The sequence below is a fragment of the Epinephelus moara genome, chromosome 24, assembly GCF_006386435.1.
Source record: "Epinephelus moara isolate mb chromosome 24, YSFRI_EMoa_1.0, whole genome shotgun sequence".
NCBI classification, from domain to species: domain Eukaryota; kingdom Metazoa; phylum Chordata; class Actinopteri; order Perciformes; family Serranidae; genus Epinephelus; species Epinephelus moara.
In genome coordinates, this window is record NC_065529.1 from 7,245,476 (window position 1) to 7,272,622 (window position 27,147).

General features: G+C 40.1%; 1 protein-coding gene across 5 annotated transcripts in view; it reads right to left on the bottom strand.

The window, feature by feature from the left end:
• Positions 1-27,147, bottom strand: part of fhit (fragile histidine triad diadenosine triphosphatase) — a 533,753-nt gene that overhangs the window by 114,270 nt on the left and 392,336 nt on the right. For all 5 annotated transcript variants that reach the window (XM_050039363.1, XM_050039362.1, XM_050039365.1 and 2 more), the window contains one exon: positions 22,566-22,595. In XM_050039363.1, the coding sequence (XP_049895320.1) occupies positions 22,566-22,595 (30 nt within the window). The remainder of the gene's footprint in view (positions 1-22,565; positions 22,596-27,147) is intronic.

Sequence of the window (27,147 nt, forward strand, 5' to 3'; positions counted from 1 at the left end):
TGTTCCTCATGAGGAGAGGCATCTCTGTGCAAAGTTTCATGTCTCTACGACATACGAGGCATGAGACATGCCCATTCAAAGTTTGCAATTTCAATCGGTTGCTATAGCGCCCCCCTTTGGCCACAATTTCAATCGGTTGCTATAGCGCCCCCCTTTGGCCAAATGATGTAATATTGCTTCATTCTCATCCTCCCATGACCCTCTACCACTGTGCCAAATTTCACATGGATTGACCAAGTCAGTGAGGAGAAAAACGTGGAACAGACACACACACAGACAGAGGTTTTGCTAATATGGTAAGATAGTAAGATAAATGGGCTCTAAAAAAGTAGAAATACAGGGTGATAAACATGCTAAGGTGTTAAAAATGTGTAAGGTGTTAAAAACATTTACACTCAATTAAAACAAGATCCAAAATAAGACACTTAAACAGCCATAAGGGTGGCAGTGTCTAAGTTTAAGGTCTTTTGTAGATTATTCCATGTGTAAGGTGCACTGTAAGAGAATGACATTCTTCCTAATTCAGTTCTGACTAAGGGAGTGTGAAGCTACAACCTAATCAATCAATCAATCAATTCAATCAATTTTATTTATAAAGCCCAATATCACAAATCACAATTTGCCTCACAGGGCTTTACAGCATACGACATCCCTCTGTCCTTATGACCCTCGCAGCGGATAAGGAAAAACTCCCCAAAAAAAACCCCTTTAACGGGGAAAAAAAACGGTAGAAACCTCAGGAAGAGCAACTGAGGAGGGATCCCTCTTCCAGGACGGACAGACGTGCACGAGTACCGTGATTATGTGAAGATGGAGTTAAGCATGATGAAATGTAGGGTGGAAGCATCTGTACCAAAGCTTGATAAATGAACAAATACCAATGCTGTTCCCGCCTCACAGCCAAATATGGCCAACCAACCTTTCAGTAAAGGTTGCAGTGATGGGTGCTGTAAGGGTTTTTCTTTTTCAAAATGAAACAAACTCAATAGCCTATAAACCTTAAGGCTAACCACACTGAGCTTATGCTTGCTGCTAAAATGAAGCTCAGAAAACAGCCAAATTCCATTACTGTAATTTGGACAAATATAATAATTTTACAAATGTTTCCTTTTTCTGAAATGTGAACATGTGACTTTTTTTTTTTTTTTTTTGCCCAGACCATCCTTGGGAGGCAAACTATTGGAAAAATGCCTGTACATTTAACAAAATTGTGCCTTTCAAGTTTGGGCTATCTTCTAAAAACTTCAGGGATAACATTATTTTCATTACTGTTTAAGTAGTCTGTGAGTAGTTCATTATTTATTTTGTGTCAATACAAAAGTGTCCCAGCTGACCCCGCTCTCCCCTACAATCTGTAAAGAAATGATTGAAATACATATCTCATTCCACCAGAGGCAATGTAACGCAGCACAGCAACCATGTGGGTGTTTTTACGTTTTGCATTTGAATAAATCAATCAAATCAATGCATCCATTATCCTATAGATAAAGAGAAACTACATCCTTTTTCAAAATTCTTACACGTTGTTTCTATGGTCTATGACAGTCAAAAAATATCAGTAAACATTAACAACTGGCTTCTAACTCAATAAGCTAGAGTGATAAAACTCAATTTTGTGATGTCATCAGGTATAAAGTCTGGAGCTGCTTCATAGACAATGAATTGGGAAAGATAGCACCCAGTGGAAGGTTCTGAGTATATGGGTACATTTTCTGTTTCATAACTGAGAACACTACAATAGAATAAAGTTAAATTGGTTAAAAAAAGAACTCAAACATTCTGTGGGGCCACAAAATCAGGCCCCCATTCACTGTCTATGGAGCACCTCCAGACTTAGTTTCAGACTTTCCTCTCTTTGAGACCTCGCTTTGAGAGAGAGAGTAGCTCATGTTCACAAATGTTGATTAAACTCTCCTGGGCCACTTAAATTACATACTGGAATTACTAAATTAGGTGGTGCTCCCCTTTAAAACGTTCCAGTTAATTAATTCAGTGCCAGTTAATATAGCCTACACTTGCAAACCCTGCATAAAAAACTGCATTATCAAACACAATATACACACAGTGAAGCTGGCAGCAGCCTCACGCTACAATGGCTGTGGAGCAGGTAAAAAAAACAAAAACAAAACAACACCCCAGCTACGTGACGTGTTGTGACCGTGCCCTATGTATTTTGGAGGTAAGAGCTAAAAAGATTAAGGTGCGTCATTGTCCTTGAGATCTTTGTCATGACGATAACTTCCTTAAATTGAAATTATTTTTAGCTTGCTTTTACTTTATGTGTTTACTTTAAAATAACTACAAACTTACTCACTGTAGATCTCTGCTCCCTTCTTTTAGCCATCCAAGGAGACCAGATGGTTGTCGATTTATTCTTTTGTGGTTATGTTTCAGGCATTTTTCATTGTTTCCTTGTTCAAGGGTTTTAATTTAACCTTCAAGTGGAACAGAGCCTTTTGAGGGGTGACAGCGTTGTTGGTCACTCTGTGCCTTGATCCAGTATATTTCCATTTTCTGTCTATTAGCTACAGATGGTTCACTGCTGTGCTGTGTTGTGTGATAAATCCCCCTATGTAATCTGTGGCCTTGTCCTGAGGTGTGTGTATGTGTGTCTGTTTGTGTGTATGTATCATCAAGGGCATAATAACCTAATTGTGGGGCTGTTATTCATTTTTCATTACTACACTGTGATAAACTGTGGAGGCAGGCTGAATGAATGTTTATAAATGCTACAAACAAGATAGCATGTTTGGAGGCGTCTGCTTTTTTAGTATGCATTTTCTATTTAATGAGGTCATTTACATAATGTCTGCATTATTAAATTTGCCTACCTTGAGGAAAACTTCTGAAGCAGAAAAAAAATAACACATCGTGGCGGGAGAGCTATTTATCACGGAGGCTTTCTAAATGAGTGCTGAGTGAATGAGGCAGTGGCCTCTGGACAATGTGTGTGTGCGTGTGTGTGTGTGTGTGTGTGTGTGTGTGTGTGTGTGTGTGTGTGTGTGTATGTGTTGATAATCTGTGTGATCTTCTGCATACCAGGAACTGGGAGGGTGGTATGGGTATTATGGGAAATTATAGTGGCCTGACACAGCAGTGTTTGTGTGTTTGTGGCAGGTTCCACACAGTTAAATGCCCACATACACAGCGAGAGGCACATCGCATGGGGTCCTCCCTCCTTAAAGGATTATTACGCAATTTAACCACAAGTTATAGTTTTTATTATAGTGTTTGGGGGAGGCCCGTGCATTGCAGCATAAGGGTTGTGTCTATTAATATTATATACTTTTCTCAGCATTAACAAACACCATGCACGAACCAAAACCAACAACAAAAGTATCAACTAACAAGTACTGTATATTGTGTGTGTAAAAGCCTGATATATCCCCTTACTCTGTGCCATAGAGCAGGGGTTCTCAACTATCTGTAACTTGAGGACTACTCTGATTGTTAAAAAATTCTAAGGACCAACTTCCCGAATAAATGAGAAGAAAACATTACATGATTAAAAAAAAGAGAAAAAATAAACTGGACTATAACTATGTGTTATGCCACTGTCACTTGTTATGACCAAACTAATTTATGAATCAACATTTCATGTATTCAGGTTCATATTTCCCCATCGCGTGCTTTGGAGCTTTTACTGGCCAGCTCATTATCATTCTGAAGTCGTCAAGTACCATCACTTGGTTAGTGATATTACCAACGCAAAAAGGCATTCTTTCGCAGTGGTATGATACACAGCCAGGTGGTGTCAATGTGATGCTCAAAAAATGTATCCAGGGATCTAAAGACGTCTACAAAGACGTCTCTTGTAAGTCAATGGGAAAAAGTCATTTTGGCCCAATGGCATCATGTGAAGGACCCCAGAAATTGCAGTACCACTGTTTTGCCACTATGAAAATCTACTCAAAGCTCAGCATTCGTCCAGGCAGCCTGGAATTCACTCCATATTGCAGATACAGGGGTTAAAGTTCTCCGGCACAGTGCCGGATTTCCGGCGTGACAAAGTTTCTGTCCGGCAAGGGCAGAAGTGCTCTGCAGTGCGAGCATTTCACTCGCATTTGCCCCTAAAAATATATACATATATATATATATGTGTGTGAACCGGGAAAATGATTTAGGCGCACAGTGTGCGAGTAAACACAACCTACTGTTTACCATAATCGGCATCAGACGTTTTTTCATCGATAACCAATCAAATAAATGTATTTTAAAACTCCCTCCTTTGGCTCTGATACAGCCTCTCCCTGCCTGCCTGCAGTCCCCACTGCACTGGGCTTTGTAACAATGTCCCGCCTACAGCCCCCTCTGATCGGTTACATGGCACAAGTGATAGCCAATCAACACTGACGCCTGTGCATGCTTTCACATCATGTCACATTGAGACACAGAGCTCAGACGAGCAGGAGAGGCTCTGGTAAGCCAGCGGTAATTTTGAAGGTAAGGTAACAGAAACCAGACAGAAACGAAAGTTGCAATAAAAGTCCTCTATGCTGAAGTTTTAAAGTCACCACCACAACATTATATGATCCATTTCAATGATGACATGCTTGCACAGAGGCGAAATTTCGACCTAACTGCCTGTTTAATTCACATCAAGCGCGATACAATTTTGCAAACAGCCTAAATGATTTAGCTTCTAAAAATAAATAGCACCAAGGCAAAAAAGAGATGTAGGAGCTATAAGTCAAAAAGTCTGGTAACCACTGAAAGTTTTTTTTTTTTTTATAAACTCATTATGCTATAAAAGTTTAATCGGAAAAGTAACTACTAAAGTTATAATCTTTTTGTTCGTTTTGATAATAAACACGTTCCTTTGCAACACATACATTTCTATTTCTTCATTTTGTGACCGCAACACCAAGCCCCCCGCTCCGGAAAAGATTTCAGATTTCAGGCACACAAATCTTCCGTGTTTCACATTTCAGGCACAAATTTTTTTCTTGCTTTAACCCCTGAAGATATAAACAGCTTATTCTAAGGTAACAAAAACAAAACTTATTTTCAGATGATTCTAAACTAATAAAAAAAAAGAAACACAGTTATGAATATTATATTCCATCTCTGCCAATATATCTCCCTAAACCCTCCCTAAAATCAAAAGCAAAAATTATGTGCTTAAATAATAATAGTATACCTTACTAAAATTGATTATCTCAAATTCAGGTATAACTCTTCAGAGATGACTCAAAAAATGGAAGTGCTTGATATGATTTACCAAATACTGAAGCATATTGCATTCACTTGAAAAACAAACAAACAAACAAAAAAAAATCTGTCCTGTTTTTCGAAATCAACAAGATTATTATCTCCACATTCAAAGACAAGTTTTCATGGGAAATAAAATCTACTTTTTTTCTGAATTAGGGGGATATTAATAATCTAATTAGTTCAGAAAAACAGGGCTTTTTTTCCTTGCATGAATTCATTACACTTCTGTACAAAAGGTCAAACCTGGTTTTATTTATTGTAGAGGAGAAAAGTGCATATACTATTTGTGGAATAATGTGGATTGTGTCCAATGCGTATTGCATTACTATGCTTCTATTAGATCAGTGTATTTCTTATCTACATAAATTTGTAATCCATTTAAATCTAATTTGTAATCTATACCAATTAATGATTTTAAAGCTTTTATAAACTCAACTTAAGTGAGTGAAACACCAAGAACAACAAAATTCATCAACAGCAGTGTGACAACCTGCAGATATTATTATTAAGGAGGGAAAAAACATGCCTTTTCAATCTCAAAATGGAAGGTGGGGGAGGAAGCATGTATTTTCTTCACCACATCTGTGCCCTAAAGCAAGGCATTAAATCCCCCGAGTGGGTTTTTCCAAGACACTAACAGTGCAGAGTGTGTGTAGTGTATATCTGCGAGGCACACCTGTGGTGAGACAGAGCTCTGCCTCCCCCCCTGCCAGCTCTCTCCACCAGAACAGCTGCTGTAAATAACAACATGTTCTGGGCTGATAAAAAGAAGCATTTGGCTTCATTTCCAGATAAATAGACGCTCATTTTGAGTGATAGTCTCAAAGGGTTTCACTTCAAAATGCTATAAATCCATTTAGGAACAATTGTACCACCAAATATTTATCACCCAATATTAGAAAACATAAATCATTCTGTCCTTGATAATAAAACAAAAGGTAATATTTCAGAACAAAAAACTTTTAGAATGAATCACTGCTTTAGACTTTAACAAAAAACACATTTCATAATTCCTAAAAATTCTCTTTTTAATCACCTTTGATGTTTGGAAACATAACCATGAAGTGAACAAAAGCATCAAAAAGTGTACCTTCAAGTTCAGACAGAAGCCTTTAGTCACTCTGCATTTTATCATTTTATGTAAGCTTTGAGAGTTTAACTTTTATATTTAACGCCCTAAACACATGGGGTCTGATAAATGTCCCATCAGAAACAAGGGGCTGTCATTGTTATGAAGGTGTTGCTTAAAGTACTGGTGGAATCCTGAAAAAGGCTGTTTTTTAGTGACCCATTGTTGTGTTTCCAGCCAGAATTGTGCCACTGAGACTGGGTATTTCAAGCCAAAACATGATCTTTTCCAAACCATTACCAAGAAGTTTTTGTGCCTAATCTTAACTCAGGGGTTGGCAACCTTTACCATCAAAAGAGCCATGTTTGACCAAAAAAAAATTAATAAAGCCACAAAACATATTTGAGACTTATAATGAAGGTAAGATAGTATGTTTCTAAGTTATGCTGTCAACATTACCAACAGGGCTTAATATGCATTCATTATGTTTTACCACAAGGTGGCTGCTTTGCAGTGGGCTATTTATGAATATTTTGTACTTTAATTTTGTAATGTTGGTGGTGAAGGGAAATTGATATGTCCATACAGTATTAAATCTTGTATTTTCCTCCATACAGTAGCTAGACTGATATGGGAGACCCAAGACTACCCACTGGTTTGGCAAAATTTTGAGGAAAAGGCACAAGGCCGTAAACGTCTGACACACATTTTGGTTGACTGATTAGGTGAGCGCAGGATTTCGATGACTTCGGAGTGAGACCGGGCTGACCAACGACATGCTTTGTCATTTAGTTTGGAGGATTACAATTAAAAAGGTTCATCCTCTGGGGAGCATGACTGGGCTCTGAAATTGTCATCGCAATCTGCCGTGAAATTTGTTAGCCTTCATAGACCCAAGTTTTTGTCACTGGGTGCCTGCAGTGCTTACAGTGAGAAAAAAAGAGCACACTTCCAAAAAGACACACACAAGCAAAAAAAAGAAAAATTCATTTCAGTGTCACTCTCCTCTCTGTGCTGGAGCAGCATTACTTTGCATCTTTCCTCAGACGCTGTGTGTCCTTGACACCGAGTCACAGTGTCTTTCCTCTCTTATTGGTGTTGCCTGATTACACACCCTGCAGATGTTGAGGTCATTGTTCACTGTTAGTTCCTTTGCAGTGTCCTTCAGTCGGGCTCTGGGTGAGCACCTCCCCGGGCTGCATGTCCCGTGGATAATTAGTCAATCATCCACTGCTTGAAGATTATGTGCACTCAAACAGAACGTCCTTCATGCAAAGCTGCATGTTCACCTCCCATCAGCTGCACTGATAGATAGAGGTGTCTTAGGAAGTCTGCATATTTGCGTAATGTGAGCACAAGATACCTGCTACCTAAAGCTGTGGTGCACGGACAGTTTCGGGTCTCCAAATAATCAAACCAGATGTCTCTTAATTAATCTGTAACTGCAGAAACAAACAAGGAAAATAGTTGCCATACCAATATGAGGGACTTAGGTGGAATCTGGTCTGACAGGAAGACTAATATACTTTGTCATAAACAGATGTGGTCCCCATTAGTGGAGAAGAAGGTCTGCTAGATCAAAGTAGAGAGCCCTAATTAGCCACAAGAAAAGAAAGATTCTCCCCACAATGCCCCCGCTTTGATAGGCACATCATCATGGAAGTTCAGTAAATTTCTCCAGTAAATCACCAGAGAATCTCCTCCATCTTGTTTTGACAAGTTCAAGTTTCATTGGCCTTTTTGTGATTTTCCTTTTCATTCCATTGGGAAATGAATCGGGATTAATCAGCTGCCAAATAGATTCCAACACAGGAGGATGACTTCAGGCTGTTTTCATAACTCAGATACAATACACATAAGGTAGTGGATTTATGTTTGATATTAAATGCTCCTCATAGTTACTGAACTGTGGTGAGCCTAGATGGTAACATATTTTATTAAAGCTGAGGAAAATATGAAAATATTGCATTTACTGTTACTGAATGAATAATTAAACACACAAGCTTTACAATGAAGCTCTTACTGTGAGCTACTGTCCAACACAATCACTGACTCAAACCAAAGAAACAAGGAATTCTTAAGGAAATTGAATGGTTGGTAAGATGTTTCCTGACTTTTTATTCCTAAACAGGCAGATAAAATGTTGTATGCGTAGTTTTGCCAATAAGTCCTTCATCTTCATATCACCTCGCAGTTGTATGTCTCTGCCAACCACTCAAGTTGCAGTTTACATCCATGTCTGTCCAGACTTGTGTGTAGTCATGATGGTCGACAAAGCTTCAAATAAGAATATTGCAAAGAAGGTAAAAACTTTAAAATGTGGCCCAATTTTTTTTTTTTGCAGAACATTATGATGCTACAGTGAAGTTGACCTTTGACTTTTGACCTTTTGGATATAAAATGTCATCACTTCATCATTTTAAACTTTCAGTGTGTCATTTTTTTTTTTTGCCCTAGTTGCTGGCTATTTTTCAAACATATCAGATTCAAACTCTATTAAAACATAATTTTAGCTAGTTGGCAAACATTGAGAGAGAGGGAGGGAACATGGGGAGAGCATCAAGAATGTGTATGATGGTAACCAAAATCACACATCAACACATATTAGAGCTACTTTACACTGACAGCTACAGAAAAAAAAATGCTGTGATGTTATTAGGCCTCCTAGACTGTGAGATTTTAGCAACCTTATAAGTTTAGTGCAAGCTACAGTATGTAGCATGGATCTAATAAACTTGGGTAAAACAAGTTAAATGTATGCAGTGGGGCTGTAGTCAACCAAAGAAATCTTCAACTAATCGATTAGTTGTGGGGGGAAAAAAAATCTGCACGTTATTTTTACTTCTGTGGTGGTGTCTGTGTCACTCTGCAGTTACACCTCCAATACACTAGTAAGCGGTGGAGGACTGTGTTAAGTGCTGTAAAGTTTAGTTCAAATCAAACTTTATTTATAAAGTTGATTCAAAACACACATTAAACATGGCTTAATAGAGACAATTTCAAACATAAGTACGCAAATTGGCTTCACTATAAATCGCAGAACTGACAAACACTTGTCTTTATCTGGACACGTGGCATTTTAGCCTTTAATTGACAGCACAGTTCAGCGTGAAAAGGGGAGAGACGCAGAGGGAGTGACATGCAACAAGGTGCCACAGGCCGGAGTCGAACCCGGACCACTGCGGGAAAAGCCTTACATATGAGACGCTTGCTCTAACCACTGAGCGACCAATAACGTCCTAACATTGATTTTGTCGGCTAAAATTGACATGCGGTCTTGTCAAACTGTTATTGCCTGATATACCCCGAGATAAGCTCTCATTGTTTTCCCTTTGTGCAACAAGTAATTTCATTCAGTAGGCTACAAAATCAAATGATGACATGACTTACTGTACACATTTGATAAGGCACTCCTGTCTTGTTTGTGCACCCTCTTCTTGCTGCGGTCAGATCACCTGTATCTTACCCGGATACAGCAATGCTATTTTCTGATTGGCTGATAGGTAGCTGCCTATGTTATTTTATTTTTTGATTGGCTGGTGGGTAGCTGTGTCTTATTTTGATTGGCTGGAGTGTGGCACGCTCTTCTTGAGCTCCGGTAGCCACAGTAACTGGGTTTCCATCCAAATGTATCGCAAATTTTAAGCGAATTTTGTGAAAATGCGCAAAAGAAAATGCAAATTTATGCACGTTTCCATTCATTATTGTTTTGCGAGTATTGGGAGTCAACAGGTCGAGCAGAAGGTGGCGCTTCTCATGAAAAATAAAAATGCAAAAGAACACCCGTAGAAGAAGAGGGCGCCGTGAGATGACGTCATTGAGAGCGTCTCATGTCCACAACTGATGTAAACAATTACCGGCACATCCATGACTACGACGAGATGGAGAGATTCCTTGGGAACTTCTTGGCTATTGCGAGAGCTCTCATCACACTCATATCAGCGTTGTCAGCGTAGCCTACATAATGCCGTGATGTCTGTGTTGGTACACCAGGCAGTGCACATGATGCAGCTGTATTCAGCACATCCAGTCTATTCAGGTAAGCTGTGAAATACACTCACCTGACACTGGAGTAATTACCTCTCTCTAAGTTCACACAGGTGTGTGTGTGGCGTAGAAGTAGGATTCGGTAGCCTACGTCATTGTTTATTCACTAAATCTGTTTCCATTGCCAAAAGTCGCATTTTCCTAATATCGATACGCTGACTTTTCCACCCCCTCCAAGCATAAAAACTTTTTTGCGATATTTCGACCTTTTTTCAAATTTCTGTGGTTTCCATTCAAGTTTTTTTTCGCAATTGTTGAAAATGCGAATAAAAATAGATGGATGGAAACCCGACTAGTGTCTTGCAACACGTTGCACTGCAATTATAGCGATGTAACTTGGTGGACATTTTATGCGTGAGAAATACCAGGTGTGGCGGGTGAGAGTGTGAAAAGGTTAAAATGCGTGTGTCACACTCTCAAAGCGTGAGACTTGAGAGTTTTGAAAGCAAATACAACATGCTAACATTATTAGCGCCAGCCTATGGCATTTTACATTGTATACATTAGCCTAGCAACGAGCGGAGATTTCCTCTGCTCATATGAAGCCTAGATAAATCTCGAAGCATAAATCCTTTAAGGACAGATCACACACACGACTTAAAATGCTATTTTAGTGGAGACTTTACTGTCTTCACTATTTATTGTTTCTCATCTGTGAAATACAAGTAAATACAAGCTTTGTTTCCACTGAGGGAAATGGTTTCAGCTTACAGAGGGTGAGGCGAGTTCAACTTTCTGTCAACAATGGGGGTGTTTTGAAAACACCCCCATTTTCACAGGTAACTTAGCCTGTCCCCCCGCCACAGGAAATAATGGATTAATCCTGGAAAGCTGTTGATGTAGCACTTTTCTCCTTATGAAAGTAACACGCCGATTATTCGACCAATGAGAATTTGGTTGGACGAGAGCATAGCAACCAAATAATCCACTAGTCGACCAGGAGACTACAGCCCTAGTATGCAGACTGTATGATGACAGCACCTGCTGAATTGCAGGCTATGATGTACTATTCAGTAGCTTCCCATACTGATTGTGTAAGAATGCTGCAGGGGTTATTACTTCTCCAGCTGTGGAAAACAAACAAAAAATGTGTTTTTGGGTCACCCAGTAGGGTGTGTACTGCTAAGGCTGAGTTCTTACCACACACAGTGGCCCAGGTTTGAGTCCAGCCCTGGCCCTTTGCTGCATGTCATCCCCCTTTGTCTCCCTAGGCTTTCCTGTCTTTCTCTCACTTTCAAAATAAAGTGGAACACCCCCACCCCCCACAAGAGGATTATTTGCATTGCAAACAATTTGAAATATACAAACCCTGCAGGTATCAGGAGCAAATGTTAATTGTATATGTTGTGCACACAAATTCATAACTTATGCAACTGCATTACTTAATTTGGTCCCTCAAATTGATCATTTGTGTGCATGAATTAACATTTTATAAACAAGCTGTTCTCACATTAAATATACTGAAGGAGTGATACACCAAGTTAGATCCTTGCCATCAGAGTAACACTGTCAGCTCATGTAGACTGTCTATGGCCCGATAAACTGTTGATTTTGCTCTATATTCCACAGCAGTATGTGTGGACTACAAAAGCAGCCAAAGCAGGACAGCAAAGTGTGAAAAAGCAATATTGAGAAAATGTCCAATTTAGCATCAGATCAGTCTCACAAAAAGCTTCAAGTACTTCTGGTTGGTTGTGTTATGTCAGCCCTCGAGCACACTCATCAGGCACAAACACTACATTTAACTCAGGATTTCCTGAGGACATGAGGACAGTACAATCAGGAAGCTCCAAATCACCTACACACCTCAATATCATGGGAACAACCCTACAAACACAAACCACATAATCCAATTTTTATTACTACAGTATATATTCCTCATGAAACACGCACTAAAACATCTCCATTCACCTCTCTGTTTCCTCTCTATCACTCTGGATTGTAATGGAGCTCAATTTAATTATATGCTCAGTGTGAGGAAGCTGAAGACAGAGAAGGACTTTGAACTACTGCCCAGAAACAAGTCTGCCAAGTCTGGCTTACTGACCTGCCTTTATCTTGAAGAAGAAGAAGAAGAAGAAGAAGAAGAAGAAGAAGACGACGTGCACATATCTTCTGTGTGTACACTGGGCATTGAACCTGGCTTGTTGGAAGCCAATCCACCCTCTGAGTCCAACAACCTTAAATTACAGTACGCTAATATTTTTACCTTTTTTTTTTCTTTCTTTTTTTTTTTTTCAACAGTCACATGGCAACTATGATGATGTAGAAGACAAGGCAGGGGATGTTATGTTAAATTAATAATGGTTAGGACCTGGGTAACACTAGGCAACTTAACTGTTAAAACAAATCTATAGAATCTACTCAGTACATGTGAGGTAACAATTTGCATCTTGCATGTCTTGAGTAAAGAGTACCTACATTTAGTAGCTATGACACATTGAAACCTATTTCATGTAAAGAATACCTAACATTTTTCAACACTAGGGCTGTCAATCTTCCCCCAAAATCAGATTTGAATTTTTAGCATAAAAAAACATTAAAAATTTGTTTTTTTTAGCTCATTATATATACATATATACCAGCTTATTTGGGAATTCTACAGGATGCCAATTACATCATGCATCCACTAGAGGGCATTCCAATCAAATCTGTTGTGTAACATTTGCAAAACACTTTAGTTTTACCAACTCAATTTAAAACTTCAAGAAAGGAAATAGAAATATTAGGCCAGACATATTGATATATAGATAGATACAATATAAGGCCAGAAATATTCAAGCAATGATGTTTAATGGAGAAGCAAATATATTGGTTCATTCAAATACATACATTGCTACTGTAAGTCTCGCAGGCATTTTTCTCACTGCTATTAATAACACAAACAGTAAGTAAAGTATCCTGCGTGATGTTGATCGGCCTCATGTCTTTGCAGATGAATTGTGTCAGCTTGTGTGTTATCATGTCCTGTTGAGCAGCTGGCAGGGCTCGAGATGAGGAGGGAGGCAAAAACGAGGTAATTCTTGACTGCTTTCTCCGGGGCTCTGTGTCCTCTGCTAACATAGCTCCGTACTCGTTGTAATGCAGTGAATGGAGGTGTGCATTCAGGTTGCTCGTAGTCGAGTGATATTTCAACGACGCCTTGCATAGTTTACATATCACGGTTTCCCTGGATGTTATTTTCCCGTTCTTTGAAGGAAATCCAAACAGTTTCCACACGGTGCTCCTGAGATTTTCCGGAGTTTGGATCTTCTCTATCTCTGCGCTGCCTTCCGCCATCTTGTAAACAACATACTGTACATCACTTCTCGCCTAACGTCACAACGCACGATGTTGGTTTGCGTTGTACCGGAAGTCAAATATTCGAACCTTAGTTTCCAGCTTCGAATATGCTTATTTTTACAATAATTCAAATTGTTTTCGAATAGCGAAGTTCATTCTGACAGCCCTATTCAACACATTACTCATAAAAAAGTGAGTGATATTAACTCTTGATTGCAGGCAATTGCTCATCTACTTAAAAATAATTATTCATAAGGAATCAATATGATTAATTAACCAGGTAATTCCAGGAAGGGCAGCCATACTTGAAAACTTGTAATACACAGGAGACAATTTTTCATCCATTCATTCTCTGTAACCGCTTATCTGAGTACAGGGTCGCGAGGGGGCCGGAGCCTATCCCAGCTGACATTGTGTGAGAGCTGGGGTACACCCTGGACAGGTCGCCAGACTATCACAGTGCTGACACATAGAGACAGACAACCATTCACACTCACATTCACATCTACAGGCAATTTAGAGTCACAGATTAACCTAACCTGCGTGTTGGACTGTGGGAGGAAGCCGGAGAACCTGGAGAAAACCCATGGAGATGGTGGGCTTGAACCCCAGAACTCTCTGTGTTAACCACTGCGCTGCCCAGAGACAACACTAATTATGTCAATGTTTTTAACTGAGCACATTTTCAAAACATAAACAAATGAGGTACAAAAGGACCCTCTTTAACTTAAATTTTCAACTAAAACAAAAATTTTCGTGAACACTTCGAATGTAGATTTGTTTTTTCTTTTTTTTTGTTTTGTTTCACGTTGCAGTGCAGGGATTACAATATCGGATTACACTAGCTTTACAAATTTTCAACACATTCATCCGAAGTCGTCACATATCACCACTTTGTCAGTCTCTGACAGTTTCTCGTCTACATATTACATGCTAGGTAGCCTCCTGCGTCAGCTGTTGATGTTCTGGGACACCATTCCCAAAGCTGGGACGTCAACAAAAGCACATAGTTAGGTTCAGAAAAAAACATAATGGTTTGGCTCCACACTAATGCGGGAAGCCAACACCCTGCTCCCAGGTGAAATTCTGGGTTGTGTTCTTGGGTTTGTTGGACTCATCCTTTACCCCTCCCACCGACCCTATAGGGACTCTCTTATATTGCTCCTTGCGTTGTTACTGGCAGGGTTTCAACCTGACGCCATCCAGCGGCGTATTATACTGCGCGGACAGGTGCTGTCCGGCTGACTGGTGGCATATTACTGCAAAAGCCTCTGTCCGTCCGCGTTACAATGTGACGACACCCAGCAGCGTATTGTACCACTGAGAAAGGTAGCTTTTGCCGTCAGGTGTCTGATGCTGAACTCACTGACAAAGCAGCAGTATATGAAGACTTCGGAATGAGAGCTGTCTGGTATATTTTAGGATATTTTTATGTCACAAACGTTACTGTTCACAAATAGGTAGAGTAGTCATACTTTACCTATTATTAGTTATTTGACTTGCTAACTAATATACTTAAGTAAAATTTAAATGATATGCATGGGTTTTATTTAACTCCCTCCAAAATCTTTTTTTACAGTGTAGTTCGGGGAAAGTACTTGGTTAATCAGTAATGCTAGCAGCTCTGTTAGGCTGTACCTAGGCCGACGATAATATGCTCACAGTGACAATGCTTACATTCAAAAGTTTAGCAGGTATGTCTACCATGAATGACATGTCAGTTTGTCTGTTGCCATGCATATGAATAAAAATTGACTGAAAGACGGAGCTAGAGGAAGAGTCAGGGGATCTCCCATTACTCTCTAGGGGGACATGGATGCTTGTATAAAAATTCATGGCAATCCATCCGACAGTTGTCAAGACATTTCAGTGGTGGACCCACCAACCAACATTGCCACATGACTAGAATGTTGTACACACCCATCCACCACCCTGTATCTTCCACACTGCTACTCTCTGCCTTAGTGCACAAAGGGCACACTACATCCTGCATTGGCAACTAACATTGGCACCACACATAGAAAACATGCACTGTAGAACTGTCCAATATGAACAGAATTACTAGAAAGACTGAACTGAGTTAAAACATCTATCTGACATTGTAATGTGGACAGATAAAATTTAGCGTTTCAAAAACTCTCTGCAGAGCTGTCAACCTTGGTTAAAGTTTAGAAAACAGCAGTTTATGCTGCGGTTACAGCACAGGTTGCCAATTACAGCCATTAGCACATGTTTTGGTTTTAGTTTCTGTAGAAGCTGGCAACAACACTGTAATGACAGACTCCAGAAAGCTGCTTGCAGTCACTTCACTGGGCTGTTGTCTGAGAAAAACAAAGCTGCAGCACGTAATTCCTACTTAACCTGAAAACCGACATATTCACATGTCTCTATATGTACCAGTCAATTAAGATGTCTGAGTGTTAATCAGTGAGCTTCAGGGGTTGGTAGGCATGTATTTTCTCTCCTGATTGCCACGCTAGCTGCAATGGACGTCGGAACTATTTTCTGAGAGGGGGGGCGGGATTTTTGTTGGGAGGGCGGGGGAAGCACGCACACTTATCAATGATTAAGGATTTGATTTGAAGTCATTTTATAATAACATGCAGTTATAAGAGAACTAGAATGGATGAACACGACATCTTTATTGTTAAGAAAGTGAAACTTTGATAACTAAATCAAGCCATTTAAGGAACATAACATTATTTGTAACCTTGAATGCAAAAAAGAAAAGTCTGCGCTCCTGACTCAGGGCTTTCATACATTTCCAAAAGTGGACCTTCTCTCAGTTGACCTACTGATGAAGATTTTAAGCAGGGTCAAGACATCGCTTTCATCCATAAGGTCACTGTGAGCTTTCATAATGACCAAATGTGTTAGTCTCTCCTGCGTCATGGTGTTGTGCAGCCAGGTTTTCAGCCTGCGCAAGGCTGAGAAAGAGTGCTCGGATGCCGCAACAGATATGGGCAGGGCCAGACAGAGCTTAATGAGCTTCTCCACTTCTGACAGCATGGAGCGGGTTTGGGGCTGCAAGGTTTGCAGGATGGACACAACATCCTGGATGCCAAGGCTACTGTATGTAGTCAGGCAGGCTGCATATCACATCAAAAGCATAGATCTATGCATTAATGATATGAAAGAGATAAAAAAAAAAAAAAAAATGTAAGTCAGACAAATTCAGTTTAAATTCAGATTCTTTATTTTTTTAAAGCGTAATGCAGTGGGTAGGGAGGCTGGGGTGCGGGGGTGCACCCCTAGTTCCGACGTCTATGGTTAGCTGTATCCTTTCCTGATTCCAGCTCTGTATCTAACACCAAGACATAAGAGTGACATTGATCTTCCCATTTAACTCACAAAAAGAATGCAAATAAGTATATTTCCTAAAATCTTGAACTATTTCTTTGGGAATTTGAAAAAGGCGCCACATAACCGAACCATTTCCTGATTGATTGGTTGGTTGGTTGGTTGGTTGGTTCTTGTTTGTTATCTGTAAGTCCTAATCAGTGTTGTGCTTGTTGCTCAAAAATGTAATTTATTACTACTAAGCTCATTACTCTACTAAAAAGTAATGAGCTTTTTTCAGATGAGCTATTGTTGCACAGTGCATGCTGGATAGTTTTGTGTCCAACTTGATTCAGACTTGTTTTGATGTATGGGCAATATTAACCTCATAAGATTAAAGTGGGTGCAAGTTGTCACCTGATCTAACAGCTGAATGGGTAAGATGTTGACTCAACAATATGATGTCATATACAGATAAATATAACAATATACTAACATTCATTTTTGTTGTATTGTAGAGATTTTGATTTTATTTTTCTGCTTTGAAGGAATCCGCAATGCAACATCTGTACAGATGTGAAGCCCCGGCCACATCTGCACAGTTTCCACTGTTTATTTATGTAGTTTAAGGATGACAGGTTTGCTTAGCTGATGTATATACAGCACTTTACAGCCCAACTTTCTCTACAGCTAATTTCCATATCCATGTCAACTGTATGGGGAGTGAATTTTTGTATAACTCACCCGTTTACATTTTCTAAAAGTTATGCATATTTAAGGGTGGGTCCACTTGACTGACAGGCTGTCGACGAGGCATCGCCACAGTTTCTATGTCCATTATTTTATACAGTCTATGCACAACACTGGACTTAACTAGGTCAAACTTTCACACATGCAGCTGATGACACTGATGGACTGACAATAGATGCACCGGTTCCATGAATACAGTAGTTTCAACAGCCACTAAAGCAGTCATGCTAATCCATTGTCAGATGCAGAATACATGTAGACTTAACCAAATCAAAATCCATCATATCCTTCGGGTGTCTCACTAACTCTGCCTCTTACTCAGCCTTTCATATTTACTGCTAAGAAAATACATTCCGGTGGGTTTATTCAGTTTAGTCTATTTTGTGCATATTACATCTAATCATCTTTATCTATAAACACTCATATATAACAGCCAGGCTTGCTTAGTAAACAAGCAGGATCTATACATAGCCCTCCACATGATAAATCACTATAATCACCCTGCATTTTCCATAAGACAAAAATAAAATCCAATTCCATCATTCAAAACACAGAGATTTGTCTTGTGTCTGTGCAACTCCAGGCAGTGAGTTCATAAGAGTGCATTTGCCTCTCTCTTATAGCCTGCCTCACTCTTATTCAATCAAAGGACCATTTTTATTGCTGGCGCACAGGCACCTGATTGCAATAACCCAGTTGATAGATGGGGGTGGGCCACTACTGTAGCAGGTGCACTATATGCGCTAAGATAATCTGTTTTTATAAAAAGACCAGACAGGTCTACACATCAAGAGTTCCTTTGTGTTAAAATTACTTGATAAAATATGTAGATTATTTCAGCGAGTTAAGGATCAGTGGGAAACAACGGCTCCTCTATTACCTGCCTTGATTCACTGCTCCCCTGATGTGCTTTCCTGCAGTAAAGGCCCTCAACAAAAGGGTCCTGCCAGAATATTTCAGAGCTGCTGATATTCTGATAATGCTAAAATATAACCTACTTGCTGGTGTGAATCTAACTGAACTCAAGCAAAAATGCATTACTCTCTGACCTTGTTTGTATTGCCAGATGAAAGCCATTTCATCTCAAACAACCTGTAGATGAAAAATGGGGGTTGTTGTGGAAATGGAAAAATAAAGATCTTTTAAAAGACATTGTTCTCTTAGGGCACCCAGTGGAGATTGCTTTTTTAGGGAGCGGGAGGTAGGTGGCTTTAAAAAATTCTGCCGGACAGAAGGACTTTTGCCTTTGGTAGTAACTGAAGGATGAGTTAGTGCACCTTGGAACTGATTCAGCAAGCGGTTACATAGTGGAAGCAGTTTTTGGGAAAATTCACATACCTATTCTCTTTATATTTGTGGATGGACTTACACTGGTCTGGGTCCAGAATTTTGGTACATCATGGATCAGTAATTTTAAAACAAACAAAGCTAATGCAATGTGTCCTCCAACCACCTTTTAACTCAAAAGTGTTTATCGGCCAAACATCGGTATCGTGTATTTGCCTTGCTGACTGCCACCGGCCTATCAGCAAATAAGATGACATTTACCGATTGCAGCAGCCATTGTTTTTCTGTTGTGTCACATCGACTTTGCAAAGGCTTAAAAGCAGGGCTTGAGACTGATAGCGTCCTGTTGTCCGGGGGACGAAAGAGAAGGACGCAGTGACTCACTGTCAGGGGACGCACCCTGTTTTTTTTTGTTTCGTTTTTTATCAATAAGAGAGTGCTGCATGGTTGATGTTCATTTGTAGGCCAACACTGAAGTAAACACTGCCCTGGTTCTCTTAACAGAAACCCCAGGGTTTCCCACACATTCAATTATTTGTGGCGGCCTGCCACAATTAAAACGCCTGCCACCATGTTTTCATTTGCTGTTTTGGAGCTGGGCCGTTCAACAGGAGCACTGTTGGAATATATATTCTGTTTGGTTATAAAGTGTACCACACTGTGCACAGATGGAGCAGCAGAACGTCATGTGCAGTGAAAGTGAAACTTAACCGTTCATGGCGCTGGGTCTAAAAGTTTGCCTCTGCAGCAGCTGCTCCTCTTATCCGTAAATCAGCTCTGATCAGCTCTGATTGGATCAACTGATCAATTATCCATTCCCAGGATACACCATTATTAATCAATTAATTTTAAAAAAGGAAAGTAACAAACTCATGAAGTGCATGAAGCATCCGCCTGCACTGCATTCAATGAAAAAAATGTTAAAGGGAAGTGAAATTTCAGTTGTAGTGAGTGTCTATAGTAACATTGACGCTCTCGCTCTCTGGAGTGCGACAAAATGTCAACAATATTTCAGGCATGTTACAAAGGGTCCACGTCATTGGTCCGACAGTCCATTGGTCCGACGGTCCGCGGTGCTGAACGGCTCCCGGCGGGCGTATTTCTGCCTTGATGGTGCGCCGCGACCTGCTCTGGATCAGCTGGGAAAGGCTTGAGACGAAGCAAGCTCACGGCTTATGTGTTTGTCACTTTCTTTTTCATTTTAACCCACTCCATGATCTTTTCCTGACCCTAACCAAGTGGTTTTTGTGCCTAAACCTAACCAGACCTTAACCACAGGGCATCATGATGATTTCGGAACAACGTGACTTCTGAACAATGGATTTAATATGGTCGGACCAATGGGCTGTTGGACCAATGGGCAGTTCACGTTACAAAAACGCATTGAGTGCTAAAGGAGTGCTAAAATGGAGGAGTGCTAAAATGCTATCTTATTTTATGGTTTTTAGTAGTCAATTCTATCTGAAGGAGGAGAGCTTGTTAACGTTAGCTATAAGCAGCCTGTGGCCAGGCCTATCAGCCAACAGGTTAATGTTAACATTAATAGATTCAGGACACTGTATCCCCTTGGATTTTATTTCCAGCAGTGGTGCTGAGGTGCTCAATACAATTTTTGGAAAGTGTTCATGATATTGGTTAATTTATTTTATAATGCTGTTGTTAAAATGGCATTACATTTGGTGAAGAATGCATAATAATGACTTGTTTAGGACTCAGAACTCAAAGTTTAGGACTTGGACTCAACTTGGGACTTGTCTGTCTTGACTTGAGACTTACTTGTGACTTGAAAAACAATGACTTGATCCCACCTCTGATCCCAGTACCTCCCAGGTCTTTGTTGCCTGGATGTAATTCAACATACCAATGGGATTGAGGGCACAAACTTTTGGAAAGTCTCTCCCTAAAGGCATTCATGGTTGTTTACATTGAAATTGAAAGAAGCGGTTGTTTAAGGAATGAAAAAGAGATTTAGAGAGAGAAGTTGAAACCTTGCTCACTGTCACCTCTCTGCATGCCAATCGCAGGATAAAGTGGGCTTGACTGTTAGTTGTGTGTGATTGTTGGTTTCTTGAAGGACATGTGCCCCCTCAGAATTTTGAGATTAAGTAGCTGTAGAAAGGAGTTAAAATCGTATTTTTGCATTATGTGTTCTCATGATGCTTTTGGTTTTGATTCCGCACCAAAACTCTCTTTTTCTGTTTTTTTTCCCTCAGTGTTAAACAGCACTGATAAACAGAGATCCCCCTCACTGAACAGGGGATACTCAAAGAGCCTCTACACCCTCCAAACAAAACTAGCACAGACATAATTTACCCATGTGAAACAACCAAAACTGTTTCAGCTTTGGCAGAAAAAAATGTGCTCATGTCAGAACCCTTTGCAAATAGTAAGAAACTGATACAAAATGTTTTCTGCTCTGTTTTAATCTTTTATGATTCTCTCATATTTATATGTATGGCTTAAAAATTGTGCTTTGGTGTTTTGTTTTTGCTGCTGAATTTTAAAGCACTTTGTGGTGCATTCTGTGCATAAAAGGTGCTATATAAACAAAGTTTATTTATTCATTCATTTATTCATTCACTATTGTAAGGCATTTCACACTGTAGCCCTTGTACACAGACATGGCACTTCAGGGCCACTACAATATCCCTTTTTATGCCGCCTTTGTATTTCTACACAGGGCCAAATGACAGCAGCATGATTCCACTCCTGAGTGTGATTATAAACTGCATGCTGGTATCATGGAATCAAAGAGGGTGTGATGGGCATGACATGCAACAAAGCAGCATCCGTTTCTGGTGTGACATAAAACGTACACATCAGCAGCAAAACATGGCAACAACAGCCATTCACCGTCTCTGCTATATGGTGGCTGATCTTGTCCTCTGCTCGGAGGATAAGAAGCTCCCAAACCTCTTTTTTTCCCCCAGTTTGGGGACATTTACGGCCAATGTTCTTCTTCTTTGAGTTAGTCGCTAACTGCTAACAGCTAACAGCTACCTCTTAAATCTCCCACAGTGGGTTACATGCATAACACATCGTCAAAACACCACACTTGTCCTACCCATGGTCCCATCCTGCCAACTGTCCCACTTATACAGAGATCATTTCAGCGCCGTTTCTACCTCCCTTGGTGGAGTAAAGGCAAGATCACTCTGTCCCCCCATTCTGCGATCGTACCTTATCTACAGCATGGCGAGGTGGCAAAACAATGCAATATTTCTGCCTTGAACAGGCAGTGTCAAAGCGCCTTATATTTACTGTAAGTTACTGTGTCAATATGTCTTTAAAATTAATGCAATGTAGTGTTACCTGTTATCAGAAAAGTAGAATGGTGCAGTGTAGTTGGGTACAGTATGAAGGGGTGAGTAGAGCTTTAAGTTGCAGTGACTGGTCATGATTCTGTCCCTTCACTTTAACCTATATGGACCCTAGTGGGTCCCCAGTTAGTCACTTGAATCATTCCATACAGCCTCCAACCAAACCAAAAAATGATTTAAACCTTTTAGAAAAGATCTCTAAATTATTCAGCCATGCCAAGAGTTTAGCACCACAAATGTGATGATTATTTAATAGTGTATAACTGTTGCAGAGGCCTCATGACATATTTAAAGGCAGTGAATTATTAAGCGCTCACCTTCACGGTTTGTCCGGCTTCAGGGCCGTCCTGGTGGGAACAGAAAGAGGTAATTAGAAAGAGTTGGGAATTCAGAAATATTTACATTAATAATTCAGAGAGAGATTTTAATTCCAGATAAGCTACAGCACCTCACCTTTTCCCCCAATTAAAAAAAATGACTTTCCCCCTGATTTGTTTAACTGCCTCCTGTCCTGACATTTATTTCTTCATGACCATTTTTATTTAATTTCCTAGTAGAAAGACAAGAAAAATGTATTTTTAAACACATAGAAAAATACAGTGATTATAATACACACGATCAGATACATAGATTACACTATTTGAAACTATGGATATGTACTGTGGCTGATTCAGTTTATATTGAAAGACATATATTAAAAAAATTGTATCAATATATTTGGACATTTATCCATCCATTATCTGTAGCACCTTATCCTTTACAATGTCATGTGGTGCTAGAGTTGAACCTAGCTGACACTGGGCAAGAGGCAGACTATCACAGGGCTGACACATAAACCCTTTATTTACCAAAATCAACACGTATAACCGGGTTTCTTAAATGCAGGAAAACTCGCTAAAAATGGGATAGGCTCCTTTCCCACTGCTGTGTACCTGGCTCTGCAGTGTATGAGTATGCATTTCAGTTGAATGAATGAATACACTGTAAAATGGTTAATAAGTAGTAGAAAGCAGCATGGAGGTCTGTAAAAAATGTTATATTGTGTTCACACCAAACAATGTGAATTTTCACAAGTTTGAACGCTAGAATATTTAGTGTTGATTCACTTCATATGTGTGAAATCGCTGAATCGATGAATAAACTTGCGCCGATATGTCCTTGGCGTCATACGTCCCCAGAGGATCTCAATGCTGACTGGGTATTGTGGCGTGAATCAGCTGCTGAAGCTCAGATCTTTTAACTCTTGCGAATAAGCATATGAAAAAATATCGCGCTACCTACATGCCGCTTGATTTGTGTATTTGGTATCATTCACGGCACGTCCATCGCACCACCTGGCGGGAATTAATTTCTAATCGTGTCTTAACATTGACTTTACATGTAATTTACTCATGTGAATTGTTTTATTCAGGCCCGGTGTAAAGACAACATTATAGTGGTTACCTCTCTTTTTTAATCTGTTCAGTCTCTCTTTCAAACTCAATGCCGACTAATTTTGAAATATGTTCGAGTGCTGCTTGGGTGGAGACAGAAAGCGATTTGTGGTGGTGAGTCATTTCATTTAAACAACCTTTCGCCGTAGAATGATACATGGCCGGGCAGTATGTAACACAACAGGACATAACCTTTTGCGGTGTGATGACACGCTGACAGTTGGGCAGTACCTGGCACGGCACAATGATATGCCACTGGATGGCAACATTTCTGCTGACCCCTCGCATGTTCTAAATGGGGAATTCTAACTTCTGCTCTCCAACATTATAAAGCACATGTGTAGGTTTAGAAAACATCATGGATATTCATAAGTGAAGCAAAGAGTGGGCTCCTGAGTTAAAGTCTGGGGTTTCCTCCTGCTCACCCTGTAGGGACTACCCAACTCTTATATTACATTGTTATCAGTGGCGTTTCAAACTGATGCTGTCTGGCAGCATTATAAACTGACGTCACCTGGCTGTATATCATACCACCATGTAAGGCATCTTGTTGTGTCGGTGTCCCAACAAGGTGAAGCTGAAATCACTGACAAAGTGGTGGTACCTGCCGAGTTGGGAATAAGAATGTAAAAAGTATACATATTGTATATTATGTTTAGCTTTATAGATTATTCATTCTTTTTTCATGTCAGATGCGATGTTGTATAGGTTTTGCACATTGTTGCACTGCAGTTTTGATGACAGCAGGTGTAGTTTTCATTTGAAAGCATTAACTGAGCTGATCATGATCACGGTTAAACAGGACCTATTATACTAATTTTCGGGCCTTTGTATTTGATTTCTGGACTCCTATAGAGCAGCTACACACGATTACCTGCACACAAAGCTTTGTAGATCTTCAGGACGCTGTGCCTCTTGCTTCACTGCTTCCTTGTATTTCCTGCATCCCGCGAAAACGGTCTGTGTAATTTACTCCACCCCCCGGCCCTCGCCTCCCGCCGAGCCCACTCCGCTGTGATTGGTCACACTCCCGAGGACTTCCGAAGGGCTGCCGAGCGCTGCCGGCATGCCTGGGCATGCCCATATAAGTAAGTCCGGCACGTATTAACATCACACGGACTACACTGGCATTACACTACACTACACTAGCTTGCAGGGCTCACTTCCAAATGCACGAACCTCATTATTTGACGCGTTGGCATCGTTTAACACGAGTATGCAACATTGTAACATTTATAGGTCAGAAAAGAGGAAAAGCATAATAGTTCTCCTTTAAGCACATTCAATCAACATGTTGGTCAAATCTGTTAAGAACACCAATCTAGCAGCCACTGATCAACATTAATTTCTTTGCATGTTGGATTTTAGTGCTGAGGCCGAACTCACTGAGTTAGAAGCTCTCGAAATCTGTACAAAAATTCGCCCCTACTCAGCCATCTGACGCTGGCGTGTAGCAGGAGGTCAGTGTGGTTGCAGTCTGCCTCCTCCAGATACACATAAAGCAGCCATCTCTGAAGAGCTCTTGCCCAAATAGAACAGGCGATGTTTTTTGACACATCCATGACCCCTTTCATGTTCAGCATTTTCACACTTTTTGCTTGTTAGTGTTGTTATGCGGTGATAGTTAAGGAATTTGGGAAATTCATCCTCCTACTTGTATTAGGCCAGGGGTCGGCAACCTTTACTATCAAAAGAGCCATTTTGGGCCAGGAAAAAAAAAAAAGAAACTCTCAGCACTTCGTTAAAGCTGCTCTAATCGTCACTGGTTCATGTGTTCTGATCTCGACACTTTTTTTTTTCTCTTTCTTTGAGACTGGCTGCTCCGGAGCACAACTATTTCTTCATCTGCTGACGATGAAACATTTTAACACGTGTCTTCTTCTCAGACTGTCAGATTAGGTGTGATCAGATTCATTGAGATTATACTTTGTTATTTGTTAGAAGAAGGTGATGACTGGAATTTGCATGGTTCTAATACATATCACACATCAGTGTGGTGAGTGGAAAAAAAAAAAAAAAATCTAATGAGCTCCATTGTTATTTTTCAGCACTGATCTAGGGAAAAATGGAGCGTTTGTGTCATCATCTAAAATTCTTTTTTTCCCACCACCAATCCTCCAGTGAGGTTGATTTGTGTGATATTATTATTTGTCACAGGAGTGGCGTACTGCAGAGAACAGTTGCCCCCTCCTGCAGAGAGTTCCCCTTTAATGTGTTGGCTGTAACCTGGGAGCTGTCACAACTAATCTCCTGTCATCACTTCTCATCACCTCCCCAGTCAAAGAAAATGATATCCAGGTACAGATTACTCTTTGCTGCTCTGCTTTTTTCCCCCTCTCTCTTCTTACCTGTGAAACAATTTTCTCTGACAGGGACGCAGTGCGAGCTAGGTGCTATTTTTATATTAGCATATATATCACCAGTTATGCAGAATAGGCCATTCAGACGAGAGCCTGTCCAGGTGTCAGAGTGAGCTCTGTATTTAGCTTCCATCAGATGACAGCAGAGCCCATCTATACTGAAAACACCAACAGGCCTTGTTCTTCTCATTTGGTGTTTTATTGAGTTGTGAAAATCTTATTTTCATCAAACAAGTGAGAAATAAAATCAGCCAGCATGATGGCACTACTTTAACATGTTAAAAAAAGAAACATCGCCTTTGCAAACACAAAGCACGAATTTTATACTAAACCAAAACTTCACTTATGATTTTGATGATCTGTCTCTGATGATTTTAGCATTAATGAGTAAAATTCAGATGTGTCTATTATTTTGTCCACCCCATTTATATAAATGATGGTAGGCTAAATAATGGAAACATCTCTCAGCTATCAACAACACCACAAGCTAATGTTGTCAAGGTAACGAACCACTAGCCCGTTCTTATTCTCAGGGCTTTAAGTACAGACGCTTTGTCACACCCCTCTGTATCTGATATTAATACCAAAGGCACCCACTGGCACCTTTATGAGATGCACAGGGCATTCAACCAACACCAATGTGAAGTAATCTGTGGCAATACTTGATGCTGAGAGCAACTGGCATTGCCTGAAGAGTGATGAAGTCTGTGTAGGGCAGGAGGGGAGGCAGATAGATCAAACAAAACTGGACTTATATCAAGGAGACCACAGTTCATGTCCCATGTGAAACCTAGATTCAGTATTGTTTTAACGTAACGTTAACCTATTCACCTACAGTCATCACACACTAATGTCACTCACATGACATACTTACCTCAGGTTATGTTACGTAACAACTGTACTTATTTTAAGCAAAAACATGACCTTTTTTCTGAACCTAACCAAGTAGTTTTGTTGCCTATACTGAACCACGACTGTTTCACAACAGTGTCACAATGTGTTTCAGCTGTGTGTCACATTGATATGCCAAATAATGCCCTGCCCATCACTACAAGACACTGAGGAACATTATAAAGTATTCAGTATTTGATGTTTAGGAATGAGAA